This window comes from Eubalaena glacialis, chromosome 13, assembly GCF_028564815.1.
Source record: "Eubalaena glacialis isolate mEubGla1 chromosome 13, mEubGla1.1.hap2.+ XY, whole genome shotgun sequence".
In the NCBI taxonomy this organism is placed as follows: Eukaryota; Metazoa; Chordata; class Mammalia; order Artiodactyla; family Balaenidae; genus Eubalaena; species Eubalaena glacialis.
In genome coordinates, this window is record NC_083728.1 from 58,908,556 (window position 1) to 58,926,252 (window position 17,697).

Genomic DNA, 17,697 nt, shown 5'->3' on the forward strand with positions numbered 1-17,697 from the left:
GCTAAAGGTCTAAAGGTTTTGCAGTAGGAATTAACCAAAACTCCAGTTCTCACCATTTAGCAGATTCCTCTAACCACAAATACTAAAGATGTTTTGCTTTGGATCTGATTTACTTTTAAACTAGTTTTTCTTTCTTTTTTTTTAATTTTTAAATTTATTATTTATTTATAAATTTATTTATTTAATTTATTTTTGGCTGCATCGGGTCTTCGTTGCTGCGCTCGGGCCTTCCCTAGTTGCGGCGAGCGGGGGACACTCTTCATTGCGGTGCGTGGGCCCCTCACTGCGGTGGCCTCTCTTGTTGCGGAGCACGGGCTCCAGGCGCGCGGGCCTCAGCAGTTGTGGTGCGCAGGCTCAGTAGTTGTGGCACGTGGACTCAGCAGTTGTGGCACACAGGCCCAGCTGCTCCACGGCGTGTGGGATCCTCCCGGACCAGGGCTCGAACCCATGTCCCCTGCATTGGCAGGCAGACTCTCAACCACTGTGCCGTCAGGGAAGCCCGGTTTTTTGTTTTAAAAATAGTATATTTATGTTTTTTTAAAAAGCATTTGGAAGACTATAAAGTGAAAGTGGAGAGCCCCCAGCCCCCCACTCCCAAGGAGAACAATTTTCAGGGATTTCCTTCTGAAAATACCCTATGGACACATTAGTATATATCTTTTTACCTCTAAAAAGGATCTAATTATCATTTCTGTTCTCCATCCTGACTTTTTATTTAATGATTCTCAAACTTATCTTCCATCTTAAATACCCATCACTCTCCCTCCCCAGATTTACAATGGCAAAGGACTCAGCTACTCCTCTTCTGAAGGACTTCTGGGTCACCTTTAGTGTTCTGCAATATCTAGATTAATTAACTAAATTAATAAAAAGGTCTGGAATTAATATGAATATTCTTAGAAGTCCTACCAAGCAACAGATTGATTTTTACCTTATCTATTATACTTGGCATACAAGTAGGTTGTTAAGCTACAGACATTTGTATGTCAACTAATAAGGTGGTTAATAAAAACCACAGGTTTAAAGAATCTTTTCCAGAAGCTGGGAAACCATAAACAGAACTTTGGTGTGAACCATGGTCGCATGATGTGCAACATGATGACAGTAACAAAACCTCTAATACTCTTCAAGATGAAATTACTTTTTAGAACTTCAATTCTTCCTATTTAAAAAGTGTAGCAAAAACACAAAAATCATTCTGTGTTATTGAAGTACAGCACCAAAACATTTTACCATTTAAAAAAAAAAAAAAGGATTTTTAGAATTAAGCCTGCTCTTCAAATATTAATACTTCTTACAGCTCTGAGATATTTATCAGTCTGAAATGCACCTATAGTGGAACAACATATATAACATGTCACTTTGGGAAGAAGGAGTAAAGAGAGACGGCATGTGCTTACACACACAGCATATGTCTAGCATGATATACAAGAGACACTAGTTGCCTGTGGGGAGGGGAACTGGGTGACTCCGTAAACAGGAAAGGAAGGCTTTTCACTTTTCTTTTGTACTTTTTGGAACCCTATGAACACATCACCCAGTCAAAAGAATTAAAAAAAAAAAAACTTTTTAAAGAAGAATCACCTGTTGGTACAAAAATTTCCTAATACCTTAAATAAGAACACTACAGCTGACTCTTGAACAAGGGTTTGAACTGCACAGGTCCACTTATACACAGATTTTTTTTTTCAATAGTAAATACCATAGTACTACATGATCTGTGGTTGGTTGAATATGAGGCTGTGGAATTGTGGATACAGAGGAACCGCATAGGGAGGTCCCACGAATATGGAGAAATCGGTATACAGAGGGCAAGTTATATGTGGATTTTTGACTGCAGGGAAGGTTGGCACCCCTAACCCCCACACTGTTCAAGGGTCAACTGTAGTTCTGATTCTTAAGCTGCTTTTTGTGGGGTCTTTTTCCTCCCACAAACAGGGTTTGGGGAGAGAGAAGGCAGTTGTCAACTCTCCCTGCAGGTATGAACTTAGATGGAAAAATATACCTTGGAAAAAGATGATATAGCCTCTGGAGAACAAATCACAGTCACTTCCTCCAATTACCCTGGATGTGATGGGCTTCTAAAATTTTGTATTGTTTTTTAAGCTCTGAAACGATGGTCTGGACTCCCTGGTCAGACACTGCAGGCTCTCCATGCCTTTACCTTGCCTTCAGACACCCAGCCTGACTCCCCCTGCTAGTTTGTTCTGCAATGAGCTCCAGTGCCCTTCCTCTAAGAAGTTTCCCTGACCACCCAGCCTGAAGCATCTGGTTCCTTCCCATCACAACACTGATTTCAGTTCGCAAATAGACAGGCATTGGTGGGACTGCTGGACTGCCTGCCCACACCACTGCACTCTGAGTTCCAAGAACACGGGGCCCCCACTGGTATCACCACAGCCTAGGAGTGTCCCACACATAATAAGCACATATAAATAATTTGAATTATATAAGCATTTTAATATTTGTTGAATAAAAGAATAGATAAATAGTGGTAGAGTTGAGACTAGAGCTCAGGCCCACTCGACTTCTCAGCACGGGACAACACCAGCAGTGTCCACATCTAAGAGGCGAGACCACGCTGCCTCTAAATGGTAGCCTGTTGAATGTAAAACAAAAACAAAACTGACTTTTTGCAAAAAGTTTACACGCTCAAAAGTGTATACCTCCAGACCTCCACACTTGCTGTTTACGCTGTTCCCTATGCCTGGAATAGCACCTCACCCCGACTCCTGTTCATCCTCAGGTCTCAGTCACCTCCCCCAGAAGGCCTTCTAAGACCCTTAAGAAAAGACTCTGTCCTATGCCCCAATCATGGACCTCCTCTCCAAGGTACTCGGTCACAGCTGACTATAGCTGTCTCCCATGAAGGCAGACCCTGGACCTGCTGTGTCCCCACCACTAGATCTCCAGGACTGACATCACAGTGTAACAAATATTTTCTACATGACTGAAAAATCCTAAATCTAAACCAATGAGTATTTTTGAAAATGCTTTCCATCTTTACAAGTTGGTCCCTTTAAAGGGACTTTGCCCTTTAGGTCATAAATATCTTAAAGAACACTCTAGACAAATGAGGTAAGTAAATGTACTCAGGGCTGTGCTGTCCGACACAGCAGCCAATAGCCACATGTGGTTGTTAACATTTACATTAATTACAATTAAATAAAATTTAAAATGTAGTTCCTGACTCACATTGGTAACAGTTCAAGTACTCACTAGCCACAGGAGCCTAGAGGATCCAGTACTGGGAGTGTGGGTCTAGAACATGGCCATCATCACAGAAAGTTCAGCTGGACTTAGTATCAGGAGAACACTAGCGTTTCAAACAAAGGAAATGTCCAAACTCACTCTTACCATTGAGAAGGAACCCGTTTTTCCTTAACTTTCAGAGATTGAGAAAGTCACCAGTGTGAGCTAAAACACTGAATTATCTTTCAATATGATTTTCTCAGAGATTTTTAAAAGAGAAGTTCAACTCTGGGCAGGTTGTGCTCTTCAAACAAAAACCAATCCCAAGAGCAGTAAAGGCACAACCAAAATAACACAAAAATCTATCAATACTTTATGCCTTGTTACTTTCAATAAAAACTACTGATTAAATAAAATGTAAATAAGATTTAATGTTAGGGGCAAAAATTCTTTGTCCACCATGGGGCGATTTTTACTAGCAAAATCCATAAATCACCACACCTAAAATATCCAGGAGACTGGAAAAACAGTAAACTCCAACTGAAGCAACTTCCTATTATAGAATCTGTAGAAAGAGAAAATCCCCACAATACAGGGAGGAGCTGAATCCATTCCTTTCAAGGTCAGTGGTAGCTGAATCAAAGAGGAAATTAAATTTCACTGCTCTTTCTTTCAACCAATTAACCTGACTAAACTGGATAGCGATTCAAAGGCCATTTTCTCCCCTAACTCTGTTCGCTAAAAAAGAAAGACCATTTTTATAGCTTCTCCATGTTCACCTTTCCTTTTTCACTAAGTCCTAACCTAAATCAAGTCCCTGTTCTGAAACAATACGGGAAAAACAGTTCCGTTTAGACTTCAATTTTCCAATAAAGAACATTTTTTAACTTCAAACACAGACTGAGTAAAGTGTGTCAAACTCCTACCCGTTTTGTGGGATTCCTGAATCTCAGCCTGTAATTCATTCTTTTGCAAGCTGGTACTGAGACTGCACCAGCCCTGGTGCTCTATGTGGAACAGGAAGGGGAAGCATCTTCCTGTGTACTCAGCAAGAAACGTCCATGGATCTGGTTCTGGGTCAGACCCCTCACCTACATCAGCCCTATCCTTACCAGCCCAAGGGTAGGTGACGTCTAGTACTTTGCCACACAATGATACAATAATACTAGCCGCTGCAACCAGCTATATGCCAGGAACCACAGGAGCCCAATATGCAAAGCTAACCAAAGTGAGAAGAAATGGAAAATTCTAGGGGGGAAAAAAATCCCTTTTAGAGATGAGACCCACCCTCCCCAACGAAGTTCTAATGTAAAGTCATTGGCCCAAGGCACAGAGCTGATGAGCTGGAAGCTGAGATCCAGTGTCCACTGAGTGGAGGCCAGGCTCCTTCCTTACTACCTGTATCCCAGTATAAAAAGCTCTGACATTTCCTTCAACTCTGAGTCATGGTTAGAAGGTTCTACTTTTAATCAAGTGACAAACACTCAAAATATTTTAATCCAAAGGAACTGGGTCAAACGCATACAGTCCATAACTGTCAAAGCAAACCCCAATTATTTGATATATTTCTATAGTTCCTGAGTGTTATCATTCAGTTTGTTATCAAATACCAAAACCCACTTTATTCAAATATTGTTCAAGCCTCACTCTACAGGCTATCATAAGAAACAGTAGCTTATTTTTCTTGCTATTTCATTGGTTATTCTAAGTACAAAATTAAAACACATATAGATGGTACAGTTTTTATAAGGAAAATTCAAAATATTTGGGGGCAGTGCAAAGGGAAGCTTCTGAAATATAAAAATATTTTGCGGGACTTCCCTGGTGGCGCAGTGGTTAAGAATCCACCTGCCAATGCAGGGGAGATGGGTTCGAGCCCTGGTCCGGGAAGATCCCAAATGCCGCGGAGCAACTGAACCCAGGCACCACAACTACTGAGCCTGAGAGCCACAACTACTGAAGCCCACGCGCCTAGAGCCCGTGCTCCGCAACAGAAGCTACCGCAATGAGAAGCCTGCACACCGCAACAAAGAGTAGCCCCCGCTTACTGCAACTAGAGAAAGCCTGCGACAGCAACAATGACCCAATGCAGCCAAAAATAAATAAATTAATTAAAATAAATCTAAAAAAAAGATTTTGCTTTACAACAGAATTGTATAATCCCGTTAAACAGCTACAACTATTAGGAAACACCTACTATATACACAGGTGTATTAGAAAGACTGGCAAATTAAGAGATCTTCAAACAGCAGCAGACGGGACATCTAGAAATAGGAAAGTCAGGTTTAACCAAGTGAAAATTTCTTCAGCATTAGATTTTACTATTCTTAGTGATGGTTCAACTAAACATTCTTTTGATTAATGGAAATGAAACATGGGGGGAAACGTTACATGGGATGATATCCAAGGTCTTTCTAAGGGTAAGGTTTTAAAAGAAGGAATTTGACTTTTAGATGTAGAGCTCAAAAATAGCCTTACTTCCCAAAATTAGAACAAGAAAACACCCTGAAGGCAGATTTTTCAAAGTCAGCAACATTCTGCATATTGTCTAAGAACTTGGGGGGGAAAAAAAAAAGCCACTTTTGCTTACTTCCATGCCTTTCCTAAAGATACCCTCCCACCCCAATCTGTGATTCACATCTCTTCAAGTCAAAGCTCGAGCTGGGCAACCTTGCACATGGCTCTTTTCCGGCACTACTGTCAGCAAATCACAGCCCCCACAGAAAGGTGAACACGCAAAAGCCCCCAACAGACACTGGTGCAAGCACTGACTTCCTGCATCAATGACTTGCTGCAATGTGACAATCCTAAAAGCTAAGCTTAGACTGAATTGGGAAAGTATGGCATCCCTTCCCCCAATTTATGTAAGACCTGTGGATGCCACAGCAGACCAGAGGAGCCCATCAGGCATGGGACAGTCTTCTGATGAGGGACGTGCCACTAAGGAAAGGCCTCAGAGTGGGCTCAGGGAACACTGGGCACATGTGCTGGAAACCAGAGGGCATGGCCAGGAGTCTGAGAGCTTCTGAGAGACCATCTCACACCCACGGAGACGAAACTCTCTGAGTAGCCAGAGTGCTTTTCCCAACACACAGAAGGCACAGAAACCCAGCAGACTTCCCCAACTGCCTGGCTCCTTGCTCTGGCTCAGTGAGAGAAGCCCAGGGGGCACCATAGAACAGGAGCACTAAGGCCCTGCCTCAGGTGCCACCACCACTTGGACACCCAGCCCTGGGCTTATGCACATGGAGCATTCAGTAAACACTGGGTGAATAAATGAAGGCTTCTTCAATTGCCCTTTCTGACTCATGCATTTGGGCACTTGATTGCATTTTATATTCTTTTCTCAAGTTTTGCCTCTATGTCTTATCTTTGTCAACACAGTTCTAAGCTACTTGAAGGCATCACCAGAATCCTTTGTACACTGCTACTGCATAAGGGGTACCTCAGACTGAACTGTAATATACACAGTAAAGAAACAGAATCACATATTTGTTTGCTGCTTAAACAGTCCATGAAATACACTTCAAAATTAGTAAGAATTTTCAGAACATACCATACTGCTTAAGATTTTGCAATTTTAAAATTTCATGGCCATCGTGTTCCTACAAAAAAAATACAATTGAAAATGGAGGCAAAAATCAATAGTATTGATTAAAGAACTCCTGGCTATATACTGAATGTGCTACACTACAAAAAGATCTGCCTGCTTGTGCGCCTGTGTGGACACGCATACATGGCTACTACTGTTTCCAGAACCATCAGCAAACATGGCTACCAGGGTGCACCCACTCTCCCCTGTCAGGACGGTGCTGGCACCAGGCACTGAGCACTCACTCCAGACCAGGCACTTCTCACACAGCATCTCATTCTACCTTCACCCATCACCCTTGGAGATGGGGATGGTCATCCTCTCTTTTTCAGAGATGAGGAAACTGAGGATGCTCAGAGCACCAGTCCCACATTACATCAGGGTCACAAACTGCAGCATGAGGGCTAAACCACCTGGCTGCCGGTTTTTGTAATGAGAGTTTTGCTAGTTTTACCGGCACACAGCTGCGCACATCCGTGTACATATTGTCCAGAGCTGCTTTCACGTCAAAATGGCAGCACTGAGTTAGCTGCAGCAGAGACCATGTGGCCTGCAAATCTGAAATTATGTCCCCTGACCCTTTACAGAAAAAGCTTGATGACCCATGTATTTGGGAATGGTGCAAACTGCAAGCCCCTCTCTCCAAGCCTCACAGCCCATCAGCAAACTAAGGCTGGGAGGGCCCGCAAGAAAGTGCCTTGGCTCTGCCCAATTTCTTCTGAGCACAAAACCTCTGTTGAGCAACATCTCTTCACGTGCCCTTGGAATATACTTGAAATGCTGGTTTGAATGAGATAAAGAGGTAGTGTCCTGACTAATGTTACCCCAAGAACTAAAATGGCTTAAAGCAAGCTTTTCTAATCTTCAAAACTCACAATAAGGAACATTTCAACTTAACACAGGAAGGCATACTTTGGCAAAATCATTTTAAACTATTTTGTTTTCAAACACATTAAGTAAAAACACAAAGCTGGCACTTATGTAGCCCCAAATAATCACTTTGTTACACAACTATCAATACAATGGCACAAGTTAGAAGTTGTAAAAATACAGGCTAACAATGTAAGCATCAACTTCCAATAGTAGGATTAAGCCTAAGTCCCTTTACAAGCCATTCTCAATTATGTTTGAGAATTACAGAATCAAATTCAAGCTTTAAACAGCAATGATTCTCAATCTTTTGCTCTACTGTGAAGGCTCCCTTGGTGGGATTCATACTTACCTGCCATCCCCAAGGAACTTCAAATGAGGCCACTGTTCTCACTGCTCTCACAGTTATTCAAAAATCCCTACTTTTCTACTAAGTAAAAGCTAAGCGAAGTCATGAAAAGCCCTAGAAGTCTCTACAAAAATTCACATTTCCTAGTTAGCCAAAACTTAGTAAAGAGATGAAATAACCTAACTGGTCCTCAATTACCCATTGCAATAAACAAGAACGTAAGACCAGTATAGGCCTTGGATAACACCCTGCTGCACCAGAATGAGAGGGAGGGGGGAGCTCCTACCCCAGGCCCCTAATAGGAAGAACACTCTCCTGTTCCATAGCTGCTGACAAACTTTCCCTACCGGGACTTAATTCACTTGCTGGAGTTATGCTACTGAAACTTGCTAAGTACTGTAGTCTCCCGGGTCCATGACTGAAGTAGAGTCCATGTTTATGGATGTAGATTTATAAGATGAATTTATCGATTTACTTTAACGATCTAGGTTTGATTCTGGTTTTTACCCTTTATGTTATTTTGGGCAGATCACCTCTCTTAAGTCTGGTTCCTCACCTGGAATTGGCAGGAACAGTATCTTCCCTTCCTGCCTCACAGGTTGCTGTGAGGACCAAACTGAGGTGATGGGGAGAAAAGCACTCCGATATGTAAACCTAAAAGGTCATCATTTTGCCGTAAAAGGTATTTTGGTTGGTAACAGTATTTACACCAAGTTTCTTTAAATATAGTTTTCTCTTGCACTTAATGGGATTCACAGTATAAAATGTAATCACCAACTGCTTAGGGACATTTATACAGCACAGGATGAAACATACCTGTGTTCAACTTTCAGAAGACAGTCCTACAAAACCTTTTTATAGTATATCTGTTGAATGTAAATTTGGCTTCAAAAAAGCTGACCAAAAAAAGTCTACTGCTTGCCTAGATATTTATTTGTTCCACACTGTTAAATCATGAATCCCTGCTGCTGAAAGACACTAATACGCTGGTTTAATTTGGACATATTAAATAAAAAAGTTTCCAAAACACACAACTAAATATACACTGGTAACACAAAGTCCTACTTCTCATAAAGGGTGCCAAGTAAAGGAAGATGACATTTGTAAAAAAGCATTTACGCCTTCAATGTAAAACAAGAAAATGCTACTTCAACAACATCTGATACCATCAAATTCTGTGCCACTCCATAAGAAAGGCTGGGGTTGGGTGAAAAGTACTGCTTTCCTTCTTCCTCTTGTTACCTTCCTTTGGGGTACATTCCCTATTTCTGCATTAGCTCTGCACGCTCTCCTCAGAAACCTTCCCTGACCTCCCCAGCCTGCACTGATCTCTCCCATCTGTCTCTGGTGGCAATGACATTTATCAGAGATGCCGCCTTACCTCACTGGAGTGCACGCACATAGACGCTCCCCCTGCAGGCAGCATCCTGGCTGGTAACTGCCTTACCTTACTGGAGTGTACGCACATACAAGCGCCCTGCAGGCAGCATCCTGGTTGGTAAGTGCCCTAGCATCAGGTATACTATTCTGCCCCTCCCGCACAACCGCCCCGGGGACTCAGCTGACACCGATGGCTCCACAGGCCAGTCCCCAGAGACATGCACTGCATCGTGACAGTCCAAGTCACTCTTGTTTCTCAGGCCACCAAGGCCTCCTCCTTCTCCTCCTGACCCTTCAGCTCTTCCCATGCAGAGCTCCCCTCCCTCAAATTTTATCACATGAGCATGGAACATACCTTGCTCTGCCTGGCCCAGTTTTATCCTAGAAGCCACAAACACACATCCCCTCATTAAAATGACGCTGTCTCTCTCAAGAATGTTATTCCCAGGTCTCTCCCCACTTTTCCATCTAACCAAATGCTTTCACTGCTTTGACTGGTGTAATGTAATTGCTTTGGTCCTTTATTGGCTTTAATATACATCCTTAAGATCTCTGTTTTAGACTAGTAGTTATAGGAGACAAGGTTTTACCTTTTTTAATATGCTCAATGATGACCCCTTCCGTGGCCCACCACGCTAACAGACCCTCTCACAATAATGTGATGGTGATGATGTGCAACCAAGGACCCAACATAAATATGATGGTGAACTTATTCTTTGGATTATTTAAACAGAACTGTTAAAAACTGATTTTTTTGTTCCACATTTATAAAAGAGCCCCAATGTCTTACAAGGATCAAAATTGGAAAAGAAGGGGAAAAAAGTGGTCAAGAGTAGAAAATCCTTTCTGATAAACTTTGTTGTGATTAGCAGCACATTAAGTAAATATGTGACCATCCAATAACAGAACTACCCAAAAGCCAATCCTTTGGGCACCATCTTGGAAACAGCTGAAAGTATATAGTGGGACAAGCCTTTTTGTTAAGTGTCATGTTACTAATTTGTCCTTCTTTATAAAACAAAATCTACAATAACCTCATTCAACAACAGAAAAGCTGCAAAGCCATTCAAAAGTTACCAGTTTCAAAGGACAAGCTTCAAGGCTGAACTTGTCTGGTACAATCTACATTTCATATGATTAAAGATTTTTCACTCAAACATGCCAAGATTAATGAAGCAAAGGAGATCTATTCTGCAGTAAAATCATAGTTTTTTTCAGGCAGTAAAATCAGAGCATTTAAATCTTGGTTGTTCCCACATTCCTCACTTCAGATAAGCCAGTTTTACAAAATTAACATCAAACTCGACTCCTTATCAGTTTTTAGAAAGAGTACTATTAGTGACTTATATATCGTGAGACTTACTGATTCCTCCCCACTGTTTAACAAATTTATTTCAACCAGACAAGAATCTTCTTATGACTGATTTGTTTTAAAAAAATTGTTTCTCTCACTTCTACTTTAACTAACAGTCTAGGAATTGTATTAAAACTGAAGCCACAAAATTCAAGTTTTGTTTCAACAGTAGAAATAGATTTTTAGACCACCAGTATAAAAACACTAGTGGTCAGTCCCAGAAATATATGCACAAGCTGAACAGCTGTGTCTACTGCAAATCTGAAGGCATTGCTGCAGCAATATAATTAATTTGGACTCATTCATTATAAACTGATTTTCAGATGCTGCTACTTCAAGACCGTAGTGGAGAAACACAAGCTGCGCTGGGAATCAAATCATTCACAGCAGCGCACAAGTTTTTATTTTACTGCAAAGGAGAGCTCTGAAAGAGGAAATACAACTAGTTCATAATGCTACAGTGAACCAGCCCAGAAGAAGCTAGCACTATTAAATGAACAAAAAACTAAAATACTTCTCTTAGGTAACTGATATGATTACCTAAGAAAGTTTCCAGGGAAGCTGCTTAAAAGAATGATTTATTCAGTACCCTGCTAAAAATTTTTTTGGGAAAAAACGTAATTCCTACATTCCTGAACATAATTTTTTAATATATATCTACACTGTAAAAACAACACAAGCGCCCTTGGAGACTGCAGCCCATATGAATCTGCTATTTAACTTTCTTCCGAAGTCATACACGTGAAATTAAACACTCCACAGCAACTTTCATGACATCTTGCTAACGAAGTTTGGGGTTGTGAAAAATGGAATGACTTAGGTGACCAGCAACAAGAGTTTTCAAAATAACTACTAAGCATTTTCCCAAGGAACACATTCCAAGTAACTTCTAAGTCGTAGGCTGGCTGCTGCTAGGAGTGTCTTCTGGTCGCAGCCTTGTGAATGTGTTAACAATTCAGAAAACATTTCGGGTCCCCTTTCGGCTGCACTATTTCCTTTTCTCACTAGCAAACCTACCCTCCGCTGACATCCCTCCAGACAGCCACGCGTGTGTCGACACACAGCGGCAGAGGGAGGCGTACGGAATCACCACGCAGAATAGACACGCTCCACTTTACTTTTTCTCCCTGGAAGTACCACTCGGTCTCCACGCGAGGAGGGTTCACCAACTCCGGGCGATCCGAGCGCACCCGGGCATGTGTCGCCCCACTCGGCCCCATGACAGTCTTCCGACAAACTTCCCCCTCTGCGGCGCGGGTCCCGGGGAAGGGGCTGCGCGGTCCTCCGCTGAGTTCGGGTCCCCCGGGGGCACTCACCTCCGGGTGGGGCTGACAGCGACCCCCGGGGCCCCTACCCCCGGCCCGGCCCCCTCCTCACCTGTGCTGTCATTCGCCGAGAAGCCGGGCGAGCTGAGTTTGGCTCGTTTGGGGTTGGGCGGTCCGTCCAGCAAGTTTTCGGCCATTTTCACCTGCTCGCGAAAACAGCCCCGAGCGCGGTCCGCGGGGTCGGAGAGGGCTCCGGGGCGGGGGTCGGCGCCAGCCCCGACCGGCTGCGAGGGGGAGAGGAGCGAGCCGCGAGCCGCGAGCCGCGAGCCGCGAGCGAGCGCCGAGAGAGAGGGAGGGCGCAGGGCCGGGTGGGGGAGGCGGCGGCCAAATCTCAGCCACAGCAACAGCGCCCCGCAGCGCTCACCGCCCGCCCCCGGCCGCCGCCGCCGCCGCCGCCGCCGCCGGCCGCGGCCCCCTCATCCCCTGCCCGCCTCCCGAGCGCGACACTCCGCGGCGGGGGCGCCCCGGCGGCCCGGCGGTGCCCCCGGGCCCGGCTGGCAGCGACGGCGCCCGGCCGGGCGGCTCAGGCAGTCCCCGGGAACATGGTGCCGCCGCCGCGCCTCCGCCTCGCTCCCCCCCCCCCCGCGCCCCACTTAATTAATTCGCTCGCGGCCCGACGACCGGGGGGATCCGGGCTCCGCTCCCCGCCCGCGGCCCGCCGCCGCCGCCGCCGCGAGGAAAAACAATGCGCGAAGCGGGGCCGCCGCCGCCGCCGCCGCCGCCGCGGCCCCCCCACCCCCCGTTCCGCCGCCGCCGCCGCCGCCGCCGCCGCCGCCGCTGCCGCCGCCGCCGCCGCGGCTCCGGGAGGCCGAGCCGAGAGGCGAGCGGGGCCGCCGGAGCGGGCGCCGAGGGCCGGGCGGAGCGGGCCGGCCGGGCGGAGCGGGGTGCGCGGGCGGTTGTGGGGCCCGGGACCGGCGGGGCCGAGTAGATCGCGCTCGAAGCCCCGGTCGGGTCCGCGACAAGATGGCGGCTGTTGATTCCTCAATTAAAAAAAAAAGAAAGTTTTTTTTCTTCTCTTTCCAGAGCCTGAACGGGGAGGGGGAGGGGGCGGGGCACGCCGGTGCGTCACCCCCCCGCGGCGTCACCACGCACGGCCCCCGCCCCGCCCCCTCCACCTGCGCCGGCCGCAGCGGAAAGAGCCGAGCGCGCTCGGACGGAAAGGGCCGAAGACGCGGCCGCCGTGCGTCGTGCCGCCGGGCGGCGGGGCTGCTGGGCTGCCTGGCGGGGGCCGGGCCTGCGGGACGCCGGGCGTCGGGCACCGCCGCCACTTTTGTTCTGGCGGCGACTGGGCGGCGAGGGCTCTGGCTACGGCCTGGTCGTGAGCCGGGCCCCCAGGCGCGGAGTCGGCGCCGGCCGGGCCCGCCTGTCCCGCAGGGCGACTCTGCCAGGTCCCGGCTCCTCATGCCCCTGTCCCGCGACCCTCCTCCGCGACCAGGCCTGGCCACTTCCCCTCGCCGGATGCCAGCGATGTGTCGTGGCCTCTGCAGGTTACATACTGCTCTCGGGTCCGCCTGCGAGCGGGTGCAGATGGGGAAACTGAGGCAGGAAGTGGCAGGGCCGGAATTCGAACTCCCCCACGTGAAGTGAGGGGGGCGCAAGACTCCTGAGCCCCTGTTCCCCAGCCCGATGAGATGGGGGCCCCAGGTCCGACACCCTCACCTGCATCGGGAGTTGGTGAGCGCTGCCTCCCAGCCGGACGCGCTCAGCCTGCGCCCGGCCCAGAAGGTCCCATTACATTAGGGCTTAGGGCCTCGACGACCGGGGCGCGCCCCCCACCCCCACCCCAGGACAACCACCTGGACCCCACAGGTGTTCCAGACAGGTGTGGGGTCCCAGGGAGACCGGCCCGCGTGGCCACTCCCCGCAGGACAGTTCCACAAAATCTAAGGTGTTCACACATCTCAGCTCCTTATCTGCTTCTCACAACTTGCCAGCGCTTCATCCGAAGTCCTTATCCGAAAGGTATCACCAGCAACCTGTTTCCTAAGCTAGAATCCTGTGAGTCAGCGCCGACTCCTCCCTCTCTCCCACCCACCAAGCAACCTGCCTTCCCAGGTCCTTTACCTGGACAAACCGCTCTTCCTCCCCATCCCACTGCCCCAGAGGCATCTCGCATCTCCCGAGTGGCTACGATGGCAGCTTCCCACTTCAGTGTCCCTTGCAAACCGTATTTCTCCCCACGCAGCATCAGAGTTAACTTCTTGGAAAAACAGAGAAAGAACTCTGCTTGAAACAAATAGCTCCTACACATAGAAAAAAAAAAAAAAAGCCCATATATATATATGTATATATATGGTCTGGGGAAAAAAAAGAACATATGTATAGTTGTTTTAAACAAATATATATATGCAAAAAAGTGATTGTCTTCAAGTGTCAAGACTGAGTGATCTTTCTACTTTTTTCTCTTTATATTGTTCAAAATCTTGACTGCCCCCCCATCCCTCCCTTCCACTTTCCATTCTTCACTCCACCCTCACTCCCCAGCACCCACGCAGCCACTAGGAAGTTCTTACCATTCCAACCTTTTTATATTTTTGCAAATGCTGTTCCCTGTGCTGAGAATACATATACCTGGCAAACTCTAACTAATCCCAAGACCCAGTTCAAATATCACCTACTCCAGGAAGCCACCCCAGCTCAGTTTTGGGCTCCCACAGCACTTGTGGGCATACTTCTGTGAAGGCATACCACACACTTTCATTTTTCATCCTTCATGTTTTTATTTATCCATCAAATATCCCCTGAGAATCTCCTGAGGGCACTGCCACTGTGCTAATCTCTTGGGCAAAGAATAAAGAAAGAAATCTCTATATATTTGACGAGGCCAAAGAGCAAGGCCTGGAAATCAGAAACAGAAACATTCAGGAAGTCAATTTGCACAAGAAGGCAGAAGGTGTTTAGAGTCACAGAGTAACACAAGGCCAGTGGCATCCTACATCTGAAGGTGCCTTGTGTGTCCCTCTCACCCCAAGTCTGTGGGCCCCTTGAGGGCAAGAGCCAGGTCTTAGTCATAGTACAGTGCCCTGCAAGAGGTAGGTTTGTAAAATTTGATGAATGAATGAACACTGTCAGGTTCCCCTGAGTCCTAGAGGCCTCCAGGACACCGAGAAGGATGGGCTCCAGCCTGAGGCAGCTTCAGGCCACTCACCCACAGAGGGGACAACGTGTCAGGTCACTGAGAGGCCACAGCCAGGACCTGCTTGGATCAGTAGGGACACCACCTGTCCTTCAGAGTCCCTGGGTAAATGGTTTACACAACAGTGGGCCCATGAGCTCATGCCATCCCCTCACCCCCAGAGGGGGAAATTGAGGGCACCCGTCCCTGTGACCCAGAGGTAAGTGACCTGGATGTGTCAGGGCTGGGGCTGAAACACAGGTCTTCAAACCTTCAAACCCCATGTTCTTCCTACCTCACCATGCTCAACTCTGAAACATACCTGCTCTACAGACCTTTTTCTATCTCATTTGTATCCTTTTGTTCCATTCCTCTGGTATTTCTTGATATCTGCTTTTTCTTTCCTTTCTATGTCTTCTCTCCTTAGTCTGACTCCTGTCAAAGAACACTGCACTCAGACATCGACAGCGGAATAGCAAGGAAGGAAGTATGGTTCCTGCCTGCCCACCCTTAGCTTGGGATCAAGGTTGACACAGACAAAAGGGACCCAGCACTACTGAGTGCCTTCTGTATGCCAGGCCACTCTGCCACATGCTCCACTTGGATCAGGACTTCCCACAATCCTGGAAGGAAATATCATTGTCCACATTTTATTGAGGAGGAAATAAGGCCCCAAGGAGGGCCAGTCACTCAGCCACTAAGGGGCTCTGCTAGGTTGCAAACATAAGGTTGCCTCCTGCTCTCTCCATTCTCAGAGGCCGTGTCACCAAGGAATCCCCATTTACAGAATGCTTCGGGCCCGGGAGAGGAGGAGTAGGTAGAAATAAATCAGGAGAGATTTCCTGAGAAAAGTCCATTTGAATCCATCAACTGATGGATGGATAAATGCAATGTGTTATAGCCACACAATGGAATATTATTCAGCCAGACAAGGAATAAAGCACTGACACAGCTACAACATGGATGAACCTCGAAAATACGATGTTTAGTGAAAGAAGACAGTCACCAAAGACCATATATTGTATGATTCCACTTATATGAAATGTCCAGAATAGGCAAATCCATGGAGACAGAAAGTAGATTAGTGGTTTCGGGGGGCTGGGGAGAGGGGGAGACAGTGGATGGTCGCCAAAGGTTATGAGGTTTCTGTTTGGGGAGATGAAAATGTTCCAAAATTAATGGTGATGATGATTCACAACTCTGAACTGAAAACCATTGAAATGTACACTTCGGGTGAATTGTATGGTACGGGAACTCTCTCTCAATCAAACTGATTCTTAACATGTCGGTTTGGGAAGAAGGAAGAGAGACAAGGGAAGACAGAGGGAGGCTGGTGCTCCCAGCAGAAGGACACAAGTCAGGACCAGTTGGGAGAGTGAAAAAGGGGTCTGCGTGGTGGCACCAAGTGAAAGCTTCCGGGGGGCGGGGCGGGGTTGGATTTGATGTGATTGGGATTTCCCAGTTGGGGGCTGAGGGATGAACTCAGCAGAAAGAAAACAGAGACCCAGATTCACAGACCGAACTGGAGAGAGAGGACGTTGACGGGGGAGAATTGAGGAATGTGCACTCAGGCTCCTGCCTCGGACCCCAGTGGACACTCATGCTCAGTGCGCCCCAAACAGAGGCCGCAACCTTGTCTCCACTCCAGCTCTGCGTCATGTGCTCCCCTTCCTGGGAATGGCTCCCGACTCTCTTCTGGGGGCCTCAGGGTAACTTCCCACTGTCCCCTTTCCTGAACCTTTAATCTCCCCCCTACCCCAAGGGCTTCTTTTTGTTTGTTTTGTTTTTTAATTAATTTATTTATTTATTTATTTTTGGCTGCGTTGGGTCTTTGTTGCTGCGCATGTGCTTTCTCTAGTTGTGGCGAGCGGGGGCTACTCTTCCTTACGGTGCATGGGCTTCTCATTGCGGTGGCTTCTCTTGTGGCAGAGCACGGGCCCTAGGCACGTGGGCTTCACTAGTTGTGGCAGTCGGGCTCAGTAGTTGTGGCACACGGGCTTAGTTGCACCGTGGCATGTGGGATCTTCCCGGACCAGGGATCAAACCTGTGTCCCCTGCATTGGCAGGCAGATTCTTAACCACTGCGCCACCAGTGAAGTCCCCCCCTCCCCACACCCTGGGGCTTCTTCTCCTCAATAAACGGGCAGCCTTCACAGTCAACCCTGATCCTGCCCCATCTCCTCCATTCCCAGTCAAGCTGCTTGACCCAGTTGTCTACACTGGCCCGACTCACTTCTCTTCTCCCAGGCACGATTTTTATTTTTATTCATGAAAAATTTCAAACCAGTTACAGAAAGTAATGTATAGACACTTGTGTCTATATTGTTAAGGTAGACAACATTAACATTTTGCCACATCAGCTTCAGACCTTTATTTTACTTATTTATTTAAGGAATCAGAGACAGAGCTAAAGCCCCTATTTCCTGCCCCTCTCCCCCAAAGTCACCACTTTCCTGAAGTTGGTGTATATGGTTACCATGTAAGATGTTTATTTTTACTAAGTCAAACCAAGTGGAATTG

The 17,697-nt window shown here is 46.9% G+C and overlaps 1 protein-coding gene across 1 annotated transcript in view; it reads right to left on the reverse strand.

Moving 5' to 3' along the window:
• Nucleotides 1-12,387, reverse strand: part of CREBBP (CREB binding protein) — a 126,536-nt gene extending 114,149 nt beyond the window's left edge. Inside the window, exon 1 of the mRNA XM_061209682.1 lies at nt 12,115-12,387. Within this exon, the coding sequence (XP_061065665.1) occupies nt 12,115-12,199 (85 nt within the window). The 5' untranslated portion in view covers nt 12,200-12,387. The remainder of the gene's footprint in view (nt 1-12,114) is intronic.
• Nucleotides 12,388-17,697: the final 5,310 nt, after the last annotated feature.